The sequence below is a fragment of the Ambystoma mexicanum genome, chromosome 2q (assembly GCF_040938575.1).
Source record: "Ambystoma mexicanum isolate Mex_15411 chromosome 2q, UKY_AmexF1_1, whole genome shotgun sequence".
NCBI lineage: Eukaryota > Metazoa > Chordata > Amphibia > Caudata > Ambystomatidae > Ambystoma > Ambystoma mexicanum.
The window spans coordinates 1,384,156,447-1,384,178,226 of record NC_090924.1 but is presented as its reverse complement, the minus strand read 5'-3'; the positions used below and the strand labels follow the sequence as shown (position 1 = coordinate 1,384,178,226).

At 49.3% G+C, this 21,780-nt stretch overlaps 1 protein-coding gene across 3 annotated transcripts in view; it reads right to left on the bottom strand.

The window, feature by feature from the left end:
• Positions 1-21,780, bottom strand: part of ZNF385D (zinc finger protein 385D) — a 694,135-nt gene that overhangs the window by 183,622 nt on the left and 488,733 nt on the right. For all 3 annotated transcript variants that reach the window (XM_069648866.1, XM_069648865.1, XM_069648868.1), the window contains one exon: positions 12,753-12,918. In XM_069648866.1, the coding sequence (XP_069504967.1) occupies positions 12,753-12,918 (166 nt within the window). The remainder of the gene's footprint in view (positions 1-12,752; positions 12,919-21,780) is intronic.

The following is a 21,780-nucleotide window of genomic DNA, read 5'->3' as shown; positions in this document are numbered from 1 at the left end:
TGCGCCAAACCCGTGCATGGCGCACAAGTCACAGCAACATCCCGAAAGGCGTGCGCGACTCGCACAGTGAAAGCGCACAACCTCGGCGCATACACCAGAAAGTGGGCGGGACACGGAGCGTAACGCGTGGAATGGAGAACAATGCGCGAAAATAAGGGCGTAACTGGGGATGTACTGCAGGGAACCAGACGGAACGCCCACACGCACTCGAACCACACGTATTCATGGAATCGAATAGGGCAAAGCCACGCACAGCCAAAGACAGGCACAAGCCGAAACACGTCCGCCACACGAAGGCAGGCGGTAGCGACCCTGCGCATTACAAAAGTGGCAACATACAGCAATTGGGCCTGTGCGAGCGGGCTACGTGTATTTCAGGGGTTCGCGATCGGGCCTGGGGGAGCGGGCTACGTGTATTTCAGGGGTTCGCGTGAACTTTTTCACGCGATCGGGCCTGGGGGAGCGAGCTACGTGTATTTCAGGGGTTCGCGTGAACTTTTTCACGCGATCGGGCCTGGGGGAGCGGGCTACGTGTATTTCAGGGGTTCGCGTGAACTTTTTCACGCGATCGGGCCTGGGGGAGCGGGCTACGTGTATTTCAGGGGTTCGCGTGAACTTTTTCACGCGATCGGGCCTGGGGGAGCGGGCTACGTGTATTTCAGGGGTTCGCGTGAACTTTTTCACGCGATCGGGCCTGGGAGAGCGGGCTACGTGTACATCAGGGGTTCGCGTGAACTTTTTCACGCGATCGGGCCTGGGGGAGCGGGCTACGTGTATTTCAGGGGTTCGCGTGAAGTTTTCGTGTATTTCAGGGGTTCGCGTGAAGTTTCTCACGCGATCGGACCCGCTGTATTTCAGGGGTTCGCGTGAACTTTTTCACGCGATCGGGCCTGGGGGAGCGGGATACGTGTATATCAGGGGTTCGCATGAAGTTTCTCACACGATCAGGCCTGGGGGAGCGGGCTATGTGTATTTCAGGGGTTCGCGTGAAGTTTCTCACGCGATCGGGCCTGGGGGAGCGGGCTACGTGTATTTCAGGGGTTCGCGTGAACTTTTTCACGCGATCGGGCCTGGGGGAGCGGGCTACGTGTACATCAGGGGTTCGCGTGAGGTTTTTCACGCGATCGGGCCTGGGGGAGCGGGGTACCACTCACCGTCTGCCTTGCGTGTAGAAGAACGCGTAGCCAACACCCGCTGTGAAGTAATAGCGTGTGAACCCCAACGGATGGAAAACACACGCACCGCACGAAAAGCACGTACAGAACAGTGTAAAGGCACGCAGGATCTCCAAGCCCTGCCAGGGCAACGCCCGTGCGCAAAACGTCACAGACGCGCTTACGCTGTAAGGGCCTTTGGTCCAATCAAATCGCGTACACGTGCTGACGCGCTTACGCGCTAAGGGCCTTTCCTCGATTTTCACGCTGACGTGCAGGATTTTCACGTGCCAAATCACTCCGTATCAAGCTGGCCACGCGAAAACACACGGAAGACCACGCTCCTGCCCAGAAGGCCGAATTACTGCCCCCCAGTGCCCTGAGCAGCCTCCCACGTGCCATCTGCTGCTGCCTGCCTGCCTGCCTGCTGCCACCGTGCCCTGCCATTTGGTGCCTGCACATCAGCCATCTGCAGGGGTCCAGTTGCTGTGTCCACCCCTGCTGGAACAGATGACTCCCGACTCAGATAACATCGCTCCACAGCCCAGCCCCAGGACCCAGTTGCCCACCCACTCCTGCCCCTGGGGTTGCCATGTCGGGCACCTCCACATCTGGCACCAGTGGCAACCCCCGGCCAGAGGGGCAGAGGGGCACCAGCTTCACTGCCACCGAAGTTGGTGTCCTGGTGGAGCAAGTCCTGGGGCAGTATGATGCCCTCTTCGGATCGTCCCACGCCAACAAGGAAGGACGGGAGAGGATCTGGGCCGACTGTGTGGTTGCCATCAACGCGGAGGGGGTGGCAACCCGCACCATCCAGAAGGTCAAGAAGCGCTGGGAAGACATGAGGTCCAGGACCCTCATGAAGGCCCGGCACCTCGTGGAGGGGGGCCGGGGCCGCATGAGTTCCATCCAGATGGGGGACCTGGAACGCGTACACCGAGCGCTCCATGCCCAGGTCCTTGAGAGGGAGACCCGTCTGGAGTTGAGCAGTAAGTGGCCAAGCATTGCTGTGTGAGACAGGGCATGTTGCAGTGTGCTGGTTGTCTGATACTTGCCTGTATGTGTGACATAGGCCATGTACGCATGTATGTGTGCAGGGACATCATGGTAATGCATGTCCGACCAGTAATGTGTGAACCGCACGGTTGTTGCATGTGTTTAAATGCGACATGGGGAGCCCTATGCAGATTGTACACATGAGAGCATGGCAGTCTCTGTTCCTGGACATGGGTGGGGGTGGGGGATGGGTGCTGATGCCAGGTACATATATGGTGTCCATGTCTGTGTGCCTGACCTGCATGTCTGTGACTTGTGGATGCCATGGATGCATGACACATGTCTGTGACAATGTACAGATTCACTGATGCAGCCTAGTCATCCTTGTATCCACTGTGATTGGGGTGTACGGGGCCAGATGGATGTGACTGAGGTGAAGTGTGTGCATGTGATAGGCATGACCCATGATGCATGTGAGTTCCATTACATTGTATGTTTCGAGAGTCCATTGGACATGTATGGAAATGTCCATGGCATGCACCATGACTGTCACTGTGTGTGTTTTGCCCGGACTCACACATGTGTTGTGGAGGGACATGATGGAAGTGTACTTTGACAGTGGCACTCATCTGCTATTGCTTCCTGTCTAGGGGACCATTGTACAGAACCCTGATGCTTGTTTTCTATGTCTCCCTCTACGCAGCGGCTAGTGAAGAAGAGGGCGGAGATGGCGCTGTGGAGCAAGGCAGCGGGGATGCCCCCACGGCTGCAGCGGAAGGGGTGGGTGAGCCTCCACAGGGGCCTGCTACGGCGGAAGACGGTGAGGAGGCATCCAGGTTGGTGGTTTCCACAGAGGAGGAGGAGGCCGCCACTGAGGCGCACATGGGGCCTGGTGGGGGCATCCCTGCTGGTGCAAGTGGTGCAGTCCAGGGGCAGGGGCAGGAGGCAGCACAGGTCACCGTGGAGGGGCCTGTGCATGTCGCTGTCCCTGACCCTGTGGGTGCACCACCATGCACCAGCAGGGATGCCCCGTCCCAGGCCCATCCGCAGGTAGAGGGGATGTCCATGTCATCTGACTCCCCTCCACCTGCGGACGAGGGGACCCCTGGCCGTATGGAGAAGGTCCTGATTGGGGTCGCGATGCGCACGGCTGTGATTCGTGATGCCGTGCGTGCTTTCCAGGAGGAGCACGCACGTCATCACGAAGAGCACCGTGCCGACGTGGCCCAATTGGGATCGTCCATGTTCGGGGGTTTCCTGCATGTGTCGGCCAATCTGGCGGCCCTCTCCTCCTCTGTGGAGACTATACGCCAGTCGTTCTCCTTGCCGTCTTCCGGCCCAGATGCTACTAGGGCCCCCTGTGGACCTGCCCTGACCAATGCAGCCAGCTCGGTGGGGATCCCATCCCTGCCACAGTCGGGAGTCAGAGGTCCAGCAGGGGTGGACACCACAGCAACTGTACCCCAGCAGATGGAGAATGTGCCGGCATCATCAGGCAGGGTAAGTGTACGACGGCGTCGGTGGATTCCATCAGCCTGGATGCCGTCGTGCTGGCAGAGGCAGTGGCGTCGGAGGCAGCAGCGGAGTCAACGTGGCAGGCCTTATGGCTGAGGGCCATCAACATCGGAGGGGCAGGCATCGGCCGGAGGGCAGGAGGACCCAGGACGGGAAGTGTCTTCCGTGTGGCAGCGGTTGGGCCAGTATATAGGTGCGGAGCGGCGGCGGGCGGAAGAGGCGCGGCTCACAATGGTCAGGGCGGAGAACTCCATGCGGAGGGCCCTGAGGTGGGCCGAGTGCCTCGAGGCAATCCGCAGGGGGTTGGAGGAGCAGATGGCGTCGTCCTAGCGGACCCTCGGGGCCATGGAACAGGACCGCCTCCGGGACATAGACGAGGAGTTTGATGATGCCCTGGCCCGGAACACAACGGAGTGAGCCGCTGGACTTGCCCGCCGCCTTTGTATATAGTTCTTTAGTTTTAGGTTTCATTTGTTTCTTCTTATGATTTGGAGTCGACGGACACAGCTCCACTTTTTGTATATAGTTGCATTTTAGTTAGGGTTTTTTGTAGGTTTCCTTTGTTCAGTTGGGCTCATGGACCCTTGGATGTTTTGTACATAGTTCTTCATTGGATTGATTTTATTTTTAATGTGACTTTGAACAACTTTTTTTTGGATTTGGATTTGTAGTTTTGATTTTTTTGGACGGACATGCAGCTTATCTTTTTTTCATTGCCATTGTAGTTTGTTTCATTTCATTTGCATTCAATTTTTTTTAATACAATTTTGTTTTCATACTTCACTGTGTGGTATCATCTCATTGGTTTCATGCATGTCATGTTGGGTGTTTTCCCATTCATTTGCAACTATTGTGTGTGACGGACATGGGTTAATTTGCTTTATGAACATTGGGGGTGTAACATGTAATTTCCATTTCCATGTGGGTGAATGGGTTACTTGGTAGGGCCTTTTGGCTGTGGAGGCTGACCATAACGCACATGATTGGGGATTGTGAGGACCTGGGTGCAGGGGGACATGAGTGGGGGCCTGGTGGAGGCTGCCCCTGGTGACTGGGGGGGTGGGGGTGGTGGGAGACATGGGTGGGGGCCTGGTGGCAGGTGCCCCACAGTGCTGGTGGGTGGGGGGGGGTGATGAACATGAGTTGGACATGGGTGGGGGCCTGTTGGCAGGTGCCCCACAGTGCTGGGGGGTGAGGGGGGAACATGAGTTGGACATGGGTGGGGGCCTGCTGGCAGGTGCCCCACAGTGCTGGGGGGTGGGGGGTGGGGAACATGAGTTGGACATGGGTGGGGGCCTGCTGGCAGGTGCCCCACAGTGCTGGGGGGTGGGGGGGTGGGGAACATGAGTTGGACATGGGTGGGGGCCTGCTGGCAGGTGGCCCACAGTGCTGGGGGGTGGGGGTGCTGGGAGACATGGGTGGGGGCCTGCTGGCAGGTGCCCCACAGTGCTGGGGGGTGGGGGTGCTGGGAGACATGGGTGGGGGCCTGCTGGCAGGTGCCCCACAGTGCTGGGGGGTTGGGGTGGTGGGAGACATGGGTGGGGGCCTGGTGGAGGCTGCCCCTGGTGGCTGGGGGGTGGGGGTGATGGGAGACATGAGTGGGGGCCTGGCCTGGTGGAGGGTGCCCCACAGTGCTGGGGGGTGGGGGTGCTGGGAGACATGGGTGGGGGCCTGCTGGCAGGTGCCCCACAGTGCTGGGGGGTGGGGGTGCTGGGAGACATGGGTGGGGGCCTGGTGGAGGCTGCCCCTGGTGGCTGGGGGGTGGGGGTGATGGGAGACATGAGTGAGGGCCTGGCCTGGTGGAGGGTGCCCCACAGTGCTGGGGGGTCGGGGGGTGGGAGACATGAGTGGGGGCCTGGTGGAGGGGGCCCCTCAGTGCTGGGGAGGGTGGGGGGTGGGAGACATGAGTGGGGGCCTGGTGGAGGGTGCCCCTGCACTGCTGGGGGGTGGTGGTGCTGGGAGACATGGGTGGGGGCCTGGTGGAGGCTGCCCCTGGTGGCTGGGGGGTGGGGGTGCTGGGAGACATGGGTGGGGGGCCTGGTGGAGGCTGCCCCTGGTGGCTGGGGGTGGTGGGAGACATGGGTGGGGGCCTGGTGGTGGGTGCCCCTGCACTGCTGGGGGGTGTGGGTGCTGGGAGACATGGGTGGGGGCCTGTGGAGGGTGCCCCTGGTGGCTGGGGGTGCAGGGGGACATGCGTTGGTGGGCAGTAGTGCAAGTTGACATGTGGGTTGGCTGGGGGGCATGGCCATGGTGGATGGGGTGCCTGCAGGACATGTGCAGGGTAGGCCCCTGTGGTGTGAGCCACCTGCAGGGGCCGTGGAGGGTGTAGAGGGAACACTTGGGAGGACCCACACGTGCAATTCACGTGTGGTGCTCCCCGCGCACCCCTGAAATACGCGTACCCTGCTCGCACGGGCCCAATCGTGTGTGGAAATTCCCGCGCACCCCTGAAATACACGTACCCTGCTGATATCGCGTGTGGAACTTCACGCGCACCCCGAAATACACGTACCCTTATGGAATCACGTGTGGAACTTCCCGCGCACCCCTGGTATACACGTACCCTGCTGATTTCGCGTGTGTGACTTCCCCCGCACCCCGTAATACACGTAGCCTGATGGAATCGCGTGTGGAACTTCCCGCGCACCCCTGAGATACGTGTACCCTGCTCGCACGGGCCCAATCGCGTGTGGAAATTCCCGCGCACCCATGAAATACACGTACCCTGCTGATATCGCGTGTGGAACTTCACGCGCACCCCGAAATACACGTACCCTGATGGAATCGCGTGTGGAACTTCCCGCGCACCCCTGGTATACACGTACCCTGCTGATTTTGCGTGTGAGACTCCCCCCCACCCCGTAATACACGTACCCTGATGGAATCGCGTGTGGAACTTCCCGCGCACCCCTGAGATACGCGTAGCCTGCTCGCACAGGCCCAATCGCGTGTGGAAATTCTCGCGCACCCCTGAAATACACGTACCCCGATGGAATTGCGTGTGGAACTTCCCGCGCACCCCTGGAATAGACGTACCCTGCTGTAATCACGTGTGTAACTTCCCCTGCACCCTGAAATACACGTACCCTGCTGATATTGCGTGTGGAACTTCCCACGCACCCCTGGAATACACGTACCCTGCTGTAATCGCGTGTGAGACTTCCCCTGCACCCTGAAATACACGTACCCTGCTGATATCGCGTGTGGAACTTCACGCGCACGCCGAAATACACATACCCTGATGGAATCGCGTGTGGAACTTCCCGCGCACCCCTGAGATTCGCGTACCCTGCTCGCACGGGCCCAATCGCATGTGGAAATTCCCGCGCACCCCTGAAATACACGTACCCTGCTGATATCGCGTGTGGAACTTCACGCGCACCCCGAAATACACGTACCCTGATGGAATCGCTTGTGGAACTTCCCGCACACCCCTGGTATACACGTACCCTGCTGATTTTGCGTGTGAGACTCCCCCCGCACCCTGTAATACACGTACCCTGATGGAATCGCGTGTGGAACTTCCCGCGCACCCCTGAGATACGCGTACCCTGCTCTCACGGGCCCAATCGCGTGTGGAAATTCCCGCGCACCCCTAAAATACACGTACCCCGATGGAATCGAGTGTGGAACTTCCCGCGCACCCCTGGAATACACGTACCCTGCTGTAATCACGTGTGTAACTTCCACTGCACCCTGAAATACACGTACCCTGCTGATATCGCGTGTGGAACTTCCCACGCACCCCTGGAATACACGTATCCTGCTGTAATCGCGTGTGAGACTTACCCTGCACCCTGAAATACACGTACCCTGCTGATATCGCGTGTGGAACTTCACGCGCACCCCGAAATACACGTACCCTGATGGAATCGCGTGTGGAACTTCCCGCGCACCCCTGGTATACACGTACCCTGCTGATTTCGCGTGTGAGACTTCCCCTGCACCCTGTAATACACGTACCCTGATGGAATCGCGTGTGGAACTTCCCGCGCACCCCTGAGATACGCGTACCCTGCTCGCACGGGCCCAATCGCGTGTGGAAATTCCCGCGCACCCCTGAGATACACGTACCCTGATGGAATCGCGTGTTTAACTTCCCCTGCACCCTGAAATACACGTACCCTGCTGATATCGCGTGTGGAACTTCACGCGCACCCCTGAAATACACATACCCTGCGGAAATCGCGTGTGTAACTTCCCATGCACCCTGAAATACACGTACCCTGCTGATATCGCGTGTGGAACTTCACGCGCACCCCGAAATACACGTACCCTGATGGAATCGCGTGAGGTACTTCCCGCGCACCCCAGTGATACACGTAGCCCGCTTGCTGTGCTGGTACAGGGTTAGCGCAGCCCTTTGCGCTGGATTGGGTATATTGATGGCTTTTCCCTGAGCGAGAGGCGTTCTTGGGGGCGTAACTGGCGCTGCTGCAGGGTTGCTGCGCCACTGTGCGCCACGGCTGGTTTTGGTGGCTGGAATCCATGAATACGCTGTGCGCGGAATGGGATTTTAGCGCATGCGGGTGGCGCAGGGATTCGCACGCGCACACTGTGCGCCAGCCGCGTGCGCCACTTGTGCGCTGGATTCTATGAATTACCCCCTTAATAACTTGTTCTCGATCCACACAGATCTGGAGAGTGATCAAATATGGCAAATGTTGTTTGCAAATATGCATGTGAGGGTTCAGATTGCTTTAGTTCAATTTTTGCGAATAATATTACCAAGTGTAAAGGAAATGTAAATAAGAACATGTGTTATGAAAAATGGTAGAGAACAGACTAGCACAGATGATATATGTGTTGTATTTAATACGCCTCTGCTGTAGCCTGCCTGGTCTGGTCTCCTGTTGGGTGCATATGACTTACGGTCACCAAGGTAAGTATCTAATTACTGTATGGTCCTAACTAAATAAAAATAAAAAAAATAAAAGGGTGTTACCGAATCTGTACCCTAACTAAGAAGGTTTATTTTTGTGTTCTATTTTGGCTTGTATCTATTCTGTTATGTAATATATGAAGTGCTATTACATGTATTTTGTATACTAATTTGAAAAGTTGTGTGCAACTAAATCAAATGAAAAAACAAAAGTCACAACAATATCATAAACAAAACTACTGAAATGATTTGAAAGGCCAAAGTTAAATTATCCAGGAGCAGGATGGCACCCGGGTGCAACATCAGGACAAAATTAATCAAATGAGATCCCTCCTACTCAGACATTCTCAGATTATGCACATATCATCCAGCCACAGAGCCGGAGTGAAACTGCTAAATAGCTGACTGGCATGTTTTTTCCAGTCCTCGAGAAGCTAACATCTCTGACTGTGTGTGGGAAAGACCTGACAGAGCTATAGCAGCAATATTGACAAACACGAAGAGACAGCTCACACGTGGTCTCCAATGCGAACGTGCCGTCAGAGGCAAGAATGGAGCCGAGCCATGGATCCGGGCAAACTCTCGAGTGGAGTGGTGGGTGCATTGAAGCTTGCTCACAGGTGCAAGGGATTCATGAATTGCAATGTCTAAATATGTGTTGTGACTAGGATAAGTCCTTCGACAAAGCAGACTTCAACTGGGATAAGTCCCAACAGGAGGGGAATTCTCTAGTAACGAGAACCATTACGAAACCAACTGTTGAGCTTTTTTTTTAAATTAAGTTTTAATTTAACCAGTGGAGTAGGAGGAGCTCAATGACAAAAAGAAAAACAGGAGATGACCTCCAAAGCCCATTGGGGCATGCGATCATTGCCCCGTTTATCGGCACATAGCAGCTTTGCCCTTTCTAAATGCTTTTTCTTCCAGGTTGCCATTTTGAAATGGCAAACATGTAAGACGATCAATAGCATTTAACACAAATGCGTCGAGCTTCGCATCAGCAATGGCACGCAGCACGCAGCCCCAGCCAGGATTTCTATTGCATATGAAAAATCAAAGTGGCCACTTAAAACGTGCCAGGTATGCGTGACCTGCAATGTCCAAGTTCTCCGCTTCTATTTTGAAATCAATGAGCGCTGGAACACCTTTGGAATTTAGAGTTGCGTGCTGTGCTCTTCAGCTGTTGTCCTACTTGGTCAAGGAAATAAACAAAAGACACACATTCATTCCTAGTGGGCTAGGTGATGTCTGACTTCGGATAGACACAAAGTAGTGCTTAGAAGTCACCACCAAACACTGGCATCAGACGATTCATTCTTTGCCACCAGCTAAGGTCACCCAGGAAAATGCAGCCAGAAAACTGTGGTATGGGGTTCCCCCTTTGTAAAAGTAAAGGGAACGCCGGCAACAGCGTTAACTGCAGCATTATGGAAGAGATGTCTTTGGCCCTCATTCCGAGGTTGGTGCTACTCATGGCGCTATCACCGCCATGACTAGCACTATTACCGGTACCGTTTCCGCCCTCGTTCAATGGGGATTTACCGGTCTAGTCCGACCTTTGCGGGACGGGTAAGTCCCCATTGAAAATGTCAATCCCCATTCCCATTGAGCCCCTATGGGGCTCAATGGGAATGGGGAGGGTGCTAATAACGGTACCGTAAATTACGGTACCGTTATTAGCTCTGAAGTCCCTTTGCGGATCCTGTCCATAACGCCTGGTAAAAGCCGGCGTTAAGGACGGGGCCGCAAAGGGACCTCGTAGTAGAGCACAAAGGGTTTACCGGCACCGATGTCCTTAACGGTGCCCAGCATCCCTTTGCGCCCTACTCGGAATGACCCCCTTTGTCTATTGATCTAGCCCTCCTTCCTGGTGGTATTTTTGTTTGCTCCTCGCTGATGGCAGAAGAAGTGTTGTAACTAGCTCTACTACTTTGTGGCAAGCAGTCAATACATGCAAGCTACCCAGGGACTCCAAGGAAACCCAGACTAAGAAAGACTCTTATTTAGTATAATTTAATTGTTTTTTTATAACACGCCGAATACCATAACTGAGTTTGGTTTTTCAAGCACAGATTGGGACTTGAGCCTCTGCTGCTCTGCTTGGTTTTGTATGCATGACCAACACGTTGCCCCTGTGCTGTCCTCCATCCTTCCTGAACTCCTGAACCGACGCAAAACACGTGTCTTTCAGACACTTCTCATTGGCCGGCACTAAACAACTCACAACTCTTTCTCCAGCCCCTCAGGCCAGCAACAAAACCTGGCTTGCCTTACCTTCAATGCGCATGATTTCGGATTGCTCACCTAATGACGTACACACTCAATTATCAGTAGATGTGTGTGAAATGCATGCATGAGAATTTAGGAAGGAATGGCCACCCCAACAAATCATTGGAAGATTTCTCAAGGGGTTCATTGGCATGTGTCAGGCTTATTTTGGGCACCCGGCTATTTAGAAATGCACAGATTTGATATTATAGACCAGTGGTGGTGCTAGGTCTGGAAAAGATCCGGGGCTACGCTAATTTTGGGACTGTCCGGACTGGGTGCTAGCTAGCCTTTCTGGTTGTAATGCCTGAGCTTCTATCTGGGGCTTTAACCAAAAGATCCGGGGCTATTGCCCCCTCAACCCCCCTAGCAATGCCTCTGCTATAGACTAGTCTGTATTCTAACAGGCGCTTCCAACAAGATGGCCCTTTTTATCTTAGCTCTAATAGCAGGAGCAAGTTATTTACTTGCTGCCGTCGAAGTCCTCCGGTAACTGGTCCTTCTTGTCCTATCTTCACATCACTCCCTTTTGTATACACACCCTTCAACTCCATTCACAGTCTGTTGTTTCACCCTGCTCCTTTTTTACACAGATTAAACATCAGCTAAATTATGGTGGGTTTAAAAAATGCTAAAAGAAAAACTCTTCCACCTGAAATGTGAAAATGTAATTTTCCTTTGAGCCAAGTCAAACATTCAACACATTCCACAATGCCACTGAGTAAGCATTGCTGGAAGTACACCTCCAGTTCTGAGCCACATCAGCAAGGCACTGTGGGTATGCAAATTAGTTCAAATGCAAACCTTTTTCTCAAGGAAATTGTGTTTGTCTAAGAGGGCAGTGCTATTTTATACATAACTTAATCACCCCAAGACGGACGTTTGCAAGGCTGCCAGGGCAACTATATACCAAATGGACTTTCTTATATATATGTATAGTAGGTTGTAGGTTTTTACTTCAACCACACTTACTTTGAGCACTGTTTTTAGTCATCCAAACTATTCTTTTTTTTTATAGGGGTTGCCCCAATAGCTCCCTCCACCCGCTCCCCACCCTCACCCTCACCCTTCCAATCGCATATGGCCACCAAACACACACACACGCGTAGATCCATTTGAGCCAAGTCACATGACGCAGTGCCTGCCACCCAGTAACCACTAAAGAAATTCACCTCCAGTTTATAGCCACATCAGCAAGGCATTTTGGGATATGCAAATTAGTCCAAATGGAAGTCCTTTGCTCCAGGAAATTGGCTTTGTTTTACAGGGCAGTGATAATTTATGCGTATCTTTACCAATCCGAGACAGGCATTTCTCAAGGATGCCAGACAACTACATACCTGGTTACACCCTTAATAAGGATCATCAGTACAGTGTAGTCTGGACAACCTTCTGGTTAGAGCATTGGGGCAAAGATAATGCCATACAACCCACAAGATTCGACCAAACAGAATTTAAAATAACATTGGACAAAGTAACTACCTTACGCACATTTTCTTTCATAGATTCCAAGTCCCTATCACCGAAATTGACAGCACAAGAGCCACAGGCACACGCCAATACACAAGAAACTGCATGCACAAAGACCCGGTGGACCGGCATGCGTATTTCCTGAGCCGCAGGACAACAAACTCCAGGCAGCACATCTCCACATTACTCAGGCCTGCCATCCATCTTGCAGACATGCCGAGTGGCCTCTCGTTTGTGGAGAGCAATGGTTCATATGGCACGTGATTATCTTTCCCTTCTGAGCGCATCGAACACAGCCACGGGGAAGCGATCAATAGAGCAAGATGGAACCGGCATGAAAAATATGGTAAAGGTATTAAGGCAAAGCTGGGGGAGGAGAAGGGTCAAGCACTGGGCGGGAAGGGAGGAGTCGGAGGAGGACAACAAGCAAACAAGCGCGACAAGAAGAAGAAAGATGGCGGCTTGACCTGTTTTCACTGAGTTGGTGTTGATGGCGCTGGCAGTGATGCAGGAGAGCGTGGTCTTGGTGCTGTCCTTGGTGGCGGCGCACAGCCGCTGCTTGCTTTTCACGGCCTCCTGCGCTTTGAGCTTCTTGGCATGCTTCGTCCCTTTGTAGTGGGCCGCGGCCTGGCTCTACAAAGGAGAACAAAATGAACCGGGTACATCAGGCTCATTTCTCAACTCATTAAAACAGACCATCTTTCAATAGCTGGTACCCACCCACCCTCCTCGGCTCCATTACGGACTGCTCAGTGGAATAAGCCTTCCATTTAATATTAAGGAAATGGTTGGGACAATCCACAGTATTGAAATATACCAACACTTGAGCACTTTGAGCATTGATTTGAACACTATATGTGAACACCCGGATAATGTGTTAGTCATCAAAAAGAAACCAGGTGAAAGGGACAGAATATTGGATATTGATTGCTTGAGTAAGCTCCCCAGATATAGAGAGTATTCACACCAAAGTTTTCAGCTGGGTAAACCTAAAAGCTATTTAATAAAATGGTCCAACCCTGCACTTAGGAGGTTTACTTTACAACTAAGATTTAATATTCTGGGCTCTAAAAAATACGAATAAGTGGAATAGAGGAGTACAAAAAGTCCAAATGTTACTTGCAGGCACTGCTCCATAGAGGTTGAAACAAACAGACATTTATTAACTTCATGAACTGCTCTGAAACCCCTATATGTTAAAGGATATGTTGGTATTGGGTTTCTATAGATTCCATAAGCAGTGATCAATTTTGATCAGACCTAATAGGTGCGGAATCAGTAGTATGTAACGCTGCGGCCTACTTTATATGCAACATGGTGACTGCATAGACGATTAATTTGACAATACTGATCATATGTCATGGTAAAAGGTATAGCATGTATAAATGGGTTAATGAATTATGAATTTTAAGATATTTCTTTGTTTGATTTTAAGGGTGAAGGAAAAAACGATTTTTATTTTTATTTTTCAAATTGTTTTTATGTTTAAAGTTTTTTTTCTGCTTTGTTACATATGCAAAAGTTTGTTCTTCATTGAATATAAACTAAATGCATAAATACAAATAAAAAAAGAAATATAGCAATTTCATCAGCCTTTATTTCTGAGGAGGGACATCAACATTGTTTTTAAAAACCCTTCACCTGAAGGATATGGTACTATTTATCCTGGGGAATACCATCTCTGTAAAGTCAGAATTGTTCAGATGGCTTGCCAAGTGTTTTAGTTTATGGAAACTCCTGCTCCCAAACTGGTTTCACCATTTCAACATGGTGCTGCTCTGTGCATTGTCATGACTGAAGGTTAGTTTTCCTAGGAGGATACATTTTTGTAGCATGTTTTGCAAGGCTTTAAGTGGGCCAGGGCTCCAATGGCTGCAGTGGCTCCCTCCTGCAGTCCATGTGGCAACCAGTGTGATGTGTGTGCTGTGAGCATGTGGTGGAGATGATGTTTGCCTACTGAAGCAGCACAGCTAGAATCTGACTCCTTAAGGAATAACTCTATGCAAATGTGTACATATGACACATAATAGTGTGCCGCCACTTTACTGGTAGGGTATTGTCATGAACACAATAAGCAGAAAGGCCAGTGCTCATGATGTGCTTAGACGGATTGCAGGCTAGGTTGCTCTACTCTCCATTCCCGGAGGTGCTCTCCTGGGTGATTGCAGGGCAGGCTGAAGAGTCACGGATAGGTTAATACCTTCATGTCTGTGTTTGGCCAGCAAAAGCAAATTAAAATTAACACAGCCTTTAGTTTGAGGGGACTGGTGCTTCGCTAGGGAACACATGTATATTATTAGCTCTTCCTTGCAGGGGGTAATATCTAAAGATCATAAAGGAAGTGACGGACAACAGTGGACTTTAAGCACCCTCAGTCTGGGTCATTCATTCGCAGAATGAAGGTAATTAAGGAGTTTGAATTGCTGAGATCCCAGGTCACAAAGTGGTTTATTTACAGACAGAAGATTTTTTTTGAAAATAAAACAGAGGGAGTGTTTACAGGATGCAGACTGGGTTCAAACAAGACTCCCTGAGACCAAGTTGGGTGGCAAGGCCTCAATATCTATTGATTGTTTGGGCAAGGTAGCCTATGCCTAAGTCACCGGCCACTCCCTTATGCCACACCACACACTATTTGGATCTGTCTCCTTACCTGCCCCCGTGCTCACCCCGCTGTTTCAAATTTGTATCCGATTTAAGGTACTGATGTTTCTCTTTTTTATTTATAAAGCACTATATGGCAACCTGTATGGCTACCAAGGTGCTGGCAATATTAAACTATCCCTGTTCTAAGTATAACATGATTCTGTTGTGCTGTTCATTAAGGCAGTCCATGTTTAGTCCAGCCTGATAGATGCAATGGGCCATATCGAGAGTATGGCCCTCATTCCGAGTTTGGAGGTAGCCATGGCGCTAATATGCCTCCAAAATCGGTCTGACTCCGGTCTGGTGAAGGGAGTAATTACCGGTCCAGTCCGAGGTCGGCGGGACAGGTAATTCCCCATTCACCAGAGCCATTCCCCATTCCCATTTGAGCCCCATAGGGCTCAATAGGAAGGGGGAAGGCGGCAATAAGCGGTACTGTTATTGACCCCTGTATCCCTCTGCGGGTCCTGTCCATACGCCTGGTAAAACCAGGCGTTAAGGGAGGGACCCGCAAAGGGACCTCGGAATAGGGCGCAAAGGGATTACCTGCACCGGTGTCATTACCGGTGCCCGCTATCCCTTTGCGTCCAGGTCGAAATTACCCCCTATGTCTCTTTCTCAACGGAATGCCTACTAGGAAATTAAACATGCCCCTTTATTGCGGCTAGAATGTTGGATTTTATTTACTTCGTCAGTGGCTCTTGTTCTATTCTTCCTACAATAGATATTGGGTTTAAGTTCTCAAATTAACACCACCCATCCGCCTGTCATGATGCAGAACTGGTATGTATCTGAGAGGTGGCCACAACTGACAAGTGTTGATTAAGCTGTGCAGGACACATCTTTTGAGGAACACACAGATGTATCTTTCTGAAAAAGCTACAACAAAGAAAACATGCTTGACATCACATGACAGCAATACGTTAAACATTATTTAAAAACACATGTTTTTTAAATAAGTGGGGACAACCATAGGTAACAACAAATGAGAATAGCACTGTATAATTGTTATAAGCTAACACACAAGGAGACACACTGTGTGAGAGGAAACTTTAAACACACAAGCATTGATAAGAAAAATACACATATAAAACACACACACACCCAGCACATTATAGATAGTGTTTTAAAATAAAAGTATATTAGTGAGTTCCTAGTGTTGAAGTAGTACTTCCAGTGCTCCCCAACATCCAAAATCTAAAAAGTAATTCAGACTTCAACATCACCACCACCACCCTGATGCTATGAGACCTTTTAGCGGCTTTTGACATAGTCAACCAGGAGACCCGCGTCAAAAGGACAGAAGAAGCCGGGCTTAGCAACATGACACTACAATGGATGAAATCCTTCATGATGGAAAGAACAGAAATCACATGGCAACATCCTTTCCGCTCAACCTCACACATGCAGTGCTCCACAAGCAAGGCTCAACCCTCTCACCACTACTCTTCAACATTTACATGCCCTTCGCATTAAAGTCCTCAAGAAAAACAGACGTGCATGCTATACATTCACAGATGATACTCAAATCATATGAAAATCACCACCAGCAAGGACATAAACCAAACCCTCGCCAATTGCCTCTCACAAATCAACACAAGGAAAAACAAGAAAGACCTTAAGCTCCAGCCAGCACGATAAAACTGAAATCATGATTATGCCCAACAAGACCTCTATCCAGCTGCCGCCTGGAAATGGGAACCAGACTGGAACGGTCTAAAGTGCTAAAATATATTAGCAATCTGATGGACAGTGAGCTAACACAGAAACCTCAAGTGAATGAGTAGTAGTAGGTTCTATCAGGCGGACCAGGCATTTGACCTTTTCCACACAGGACACTCGCCATCATCTCAATTGTCATATCAAGAATCGACTATTCCAACAGCATCTATCTTGGTATTTCCTACTTCTTCATCAACAATTCACAACGGATTCAGTTCACTGCAGCAAGACTCCTTCTAAGATTGAGCCTGGGAGGATACATAATGCCAGTATTAACATCTCTACTCTGGCTACCAGTCAAGACAAGGCTCTATTTCAAAACACTCGGCCTTGTCCACAGAGCAATTTGTGGGTAAAGGGCAGAATTTGTGCAAGGAAAAGTCTCCATCTACAGACCAAATACAACCGTGAGATCTAGTTGTGACCTACTACTCAATCCAAAAGTTATTTGAAAAAGAAATACAGTGGATCAGCTTTTTCCACCAACTCATTGACACTCTAGAACTCTCTGCCTAAGGGAATACTCACAAAAGAGAAACACCTGACCTTCAGGAAAGCAATAAAAACATCTGAAGTTAACTCGCAAACCCTAGCCAAGCCTTGCCATGTTCATGGTCCTTTGTCGAAGAGAGGCCAAACATCATTGACTACATGACAATGAGTCTAGATAGTTAACAAACTGCCTCTGCAACTGTGATTAAGCCGTATTCCATGAGTATTGACCCCTTTCCCCAACTAGCATAAACTAAGAGCCCGATTCATGGAATTTCTTGCACGGTGCATAGTCACTTTACACTGCTGAAAAGTGACTTTGCACTGCCGACACAAACCCTGATTCATGGAGCTGTGCAAAGTGTGTGTTTTGCAGTGCAAAGTCAGTGCAAAGTAACTTTGGACTGCAAAACAGGCTTTGCACTGACTGCAGTACAAAAATGCACTTTACACAGTTCCATGAATCAGGGTTTATGTCGGCAGTGCAAAGTCACTTTGCACCGTGCAAACAATTCCATGAATCGGGCCCTAAATCTCTTCATAATCCTGCAAACACACCACATGCAAACCCAACCATGCTACACACACAAGCCATCTGTAACACCCCCGGCCCACTTTGGCCAATGCATCCTTGCACCATATGCATGCACGTCCCCCATATGGACAAAAGCACCTGCACGTGCACCAGTTCTTCTGAAATGCACCTACTAACAACACAGCAAATGTAGTCTTGTGCTCTCCCACTCCTCCCACTAACAAGACACAGCCCTGCTCTTATTTTCTGATCCACAAGAGTGCATGGAGACCATGAATAAGGCAATGGTGTATGGTATAAATCCCAGTAACATTACATAACATACCAACTCCTCTTTCCCTGTCTCATGTAGAACTTCATACTGGATAGTTCTATTAGGTAAGCACACTATTACCGTGATCCCACACTCATGCTACTCGATTTATCAACCACAAGAGAATGAGGGGCTGAGGTGTTGTGCCCATTGTATCTTGGATTCGTCAAGTTCTTCAAACTTGGCATGAAGAAGACTGGCCCTGAGATGGATTTTCCCAAAGAATCTGATCCACATTACGCCCTGCAAGAGACATGGACCAGTAATTGCAGTGGTGAGGATGTTGTCAAAATGCCATCATCATCCCCTTATCATCATCATCACACCGTTTCAATCAGGATCCCACCCGCTTTGAATCACTGCCGTAAAAGGTGTCATTGGTACCAAATGTAATAGTTCATCAGTTTTAAGCTAGGGAAAGATATAGCACTGAGTTAAATCTTCATGGATTGACACCTGTGACTGTAGGTTGAACACAGACCAGGGAGCTGAGCACCTAACCCACTGAGCTATCATCAGCTGCGTGGTGCAGAACAATCCCCCTGCAGTGTAGAATTCCCCTTTGAATAGTTGTCCTTTCCTAAATCCCACCGCATGGTACCATGGTTTGCTCTGTGACCATGCTGTGATAAGTCTCTGATGGACTTGGTCCATCCAGGTAATTATAAAGATGACAACAATACGTTTGTGTAATGTGGACAACCCATGAACAGGACCAGGGAAAATGCTTTCCGCAGAATACAGATCAGAATTTCAGGACTATTTTGCAAACAAGTTGCAATGGCGTTTGGGGTGAAATGGGTGGAATTGAGCCACAGTTTCTCATACCCAATTACTTCTATTACTTTCACTGGCGATTTGCACAGAACTCCGCCCACTTAGTTAGTGTAGAAAAGAGACTATGACACTTTGAAAAAGAAAGATACAGTAGATGGCCTTGATGAAAACATTGGGTAATAGTTCCACCTGTTATTATAGCAATTCGATGATGTAGGAGTTAGGCAAAAGGCATGATATAAGAACATATTATCATTATTATTATTATTATTATTATTATTATTTATTAATAATATTACACATTGAAGAGTGGCAGGAAATATGGAGAAGAAATCCTGTTAGTGCGACACATTGAGGACATGTTGGGGAGAAGAACATGAGATTGTGGAGAAAGGAATAGAGCGAGGGCACTTTGGAGGCAAGAGATACCAGAACTGCTTAGTAAGGAGGAATGTTTGGGAGAGAATACGTCATACATTTGAGACAGAGGAAGGGCATTTTGTATAATATAGAAGAATGTCGTAGATGGCAAGATAGCACATCTCAGTGAATGAATCACATTTTGTAAAATAAAACAGATGTATTGGTGTAGGAAAGGGACATTGAAAGATAAGCTATCTAACCAGCAAGAATTATAGGGAATAGGGCATTTCAAATGAGAAATATAGTTATTTTCAAAGAGAAGGGATCATGTTTTTGGAATGATGTGGTAGATCCTGTCAGGGCAGAATTAATTAGGCAATTAAGGAGGACTAGGGATGGCATTTTGAGGGAGAATAAATAATGTTGCCGAGAATAAAGAGGTGTGTTTGGATAGAGCAGAAGTTGCCCTGCATAAGGGAAGGCTGGACTTTTTGGAGGGGAAGTAATAGTATTCCTGAGCATGGACATTTTGCACCCCGTCGAAGGATATTTTTACGGGGAAGAAATATTTCCTGTAGAGAAGGAAACAAGACTATTGACATTACGTTTGAGCAGTTTGGAGGAGAAAGAAAGCCACCTTCCGAGAACAATGACCCATTTATTGATAGGCAAAAGGGACATGTTGAATTGGAACTCATCATAATCCAAAACATACATTATGTTTCTGAGGAAAAGGAAGAGCATTTCAGAGGCGAGAAAGGGGTGTTTTGGAGGACAATGAGGAAGGGAAGAATGTTAACAGGTCTTCAAAGGAAACTGTAGTGCACATGAAGGGCATTGAGGACACCTTTCAACATGAATTCAGGAAGGGAGACTTTTGACTGACTATAGCAGACACAATCCTGCCTTTCTGGATACATGTCAGGCTCAGTTACAGTATTACCATTATTATTCTAATTAATATTACTATTATTATCAATATTATTATTGCTATTACTAGTAATAATAATAATAATAATAATAATAATAATAATAATAATAATAATGATAATAATAATAATAATGATAATAATAATAATATATTTATTGACCATAGACCAAGCTTCGGGGTGGAACTAAGCAGTTTACAAGTCATGGGGAAGGACAGAGTGAGGACGGCAGAGATACCAGGGAGTGGAGATCTTACGATGGGTGTAGGGGGTGGGTGTGCAATTTGGCAGCAAGGGGTTTACAAGCAAACTGGGGCGGGAACAGGAGAACAGATCACCCATTCTCAGGTTAGCAGGGGAGTGGTGGGTGTGCGGACCTAGGTGATAGGAAGGAGCCAATCCTTGAAGAGGAGGGTCTTCATCTCCTTCCTGAAACATAGAAATTGGAGCAATATTTGACAGCACTGTCCTTGACAATGTAATTACCCCCACCCCCTCCCTATCTACATTATCAACGTCAGCGTTAGCAGTGGCAGTAGGGAAATGATCAGTGTCTCATTAGCATACTAGGACATGTGGAGCTAAAAACAGGCGCTTCACTAGAGAATGTAAGAGAATTAGAGAACCCGCTCAGCAGAAAATGTGGCATCTCAGAGTTAATGAGGCCCCACTGCTGCATGCTTCTTCTGTGTCACTGCCTGGGGTAAAACCAAAAAAGAACTTAAATTAGCCAAAGGGTGGAGGCTGCAAAATGTTCATCTGCGTCATCCAGTTTGGTCCAAAATAGTTTCCATCAACCAGGATACAGCAGAAGCAGAGCCGGGGGCGCACTGAGAGAAGAAACACTGGCTTGCAACCCTATTCAGAGAAATGAAAGAAAGCAGCAATACCATGCATGCGGTTCATGCAAAAACAGGGCACAGCACCAAGAGACAATTAGCCAATCCCTGGACCTACAAATAACGAGATAGATGATATCGAAAAATAAATATCTCGGCTCAGAGGAAACATGTTATACAAGAACTGGGATACAATTCTACGTACTCTATGCTTCCTAATATGACTAAGGGCGCCCCCCCCCCCTTGTAAATGCTAGCTTTATAGCATAGATGTTGGGTGTCCTGACCCACGTTTAAGCTATCCTGCTACAACATTTGGTGCTGTGGGCTTAGGAAATTCAAGATGGCGGAAAACCCACATGTGCGCCGAAATCCAGGAAAGCTGCGCAGTTTGTGCGCCCACCAAAATGGTTGCCTCACTTGCCACCCACCAGTGCGAGAATGAAAGGCCGGGTTGCCATGAGGGAAATGGGTTGCCAAAGGAAAAACAGTAGCGCCGGTTAGCTTCAAAGCGCTTTAAAACCACCATTGGACTACCCGCACAGTAGTCTGAAACCATTGGGAATGGCAATGCTGATTGCCAAATGCAACCTAGAAGTGTGGGGAATTCATTTCTTAAATCCCAAAAATGAGTGCAGTACCAGTACTCACCACTATCCAAAAGCCGGCGTTTTAAAACCACTCTGTGTGTTTTTCTGAAGGCAAGCAAAATGCCTATTTCAAACCTTGCAACATGTGCAAAATATTCACTGAACACCAGCAGACATTTGGCAGAATGGAGTTTTGTGTGCCTACAAAATCTGGGAAATGAAGAGCCCAAAAACAATGCTTATAACAAAAATGCTATGGAGTCAGCAGCTTAAGCCTAACTACAACTGG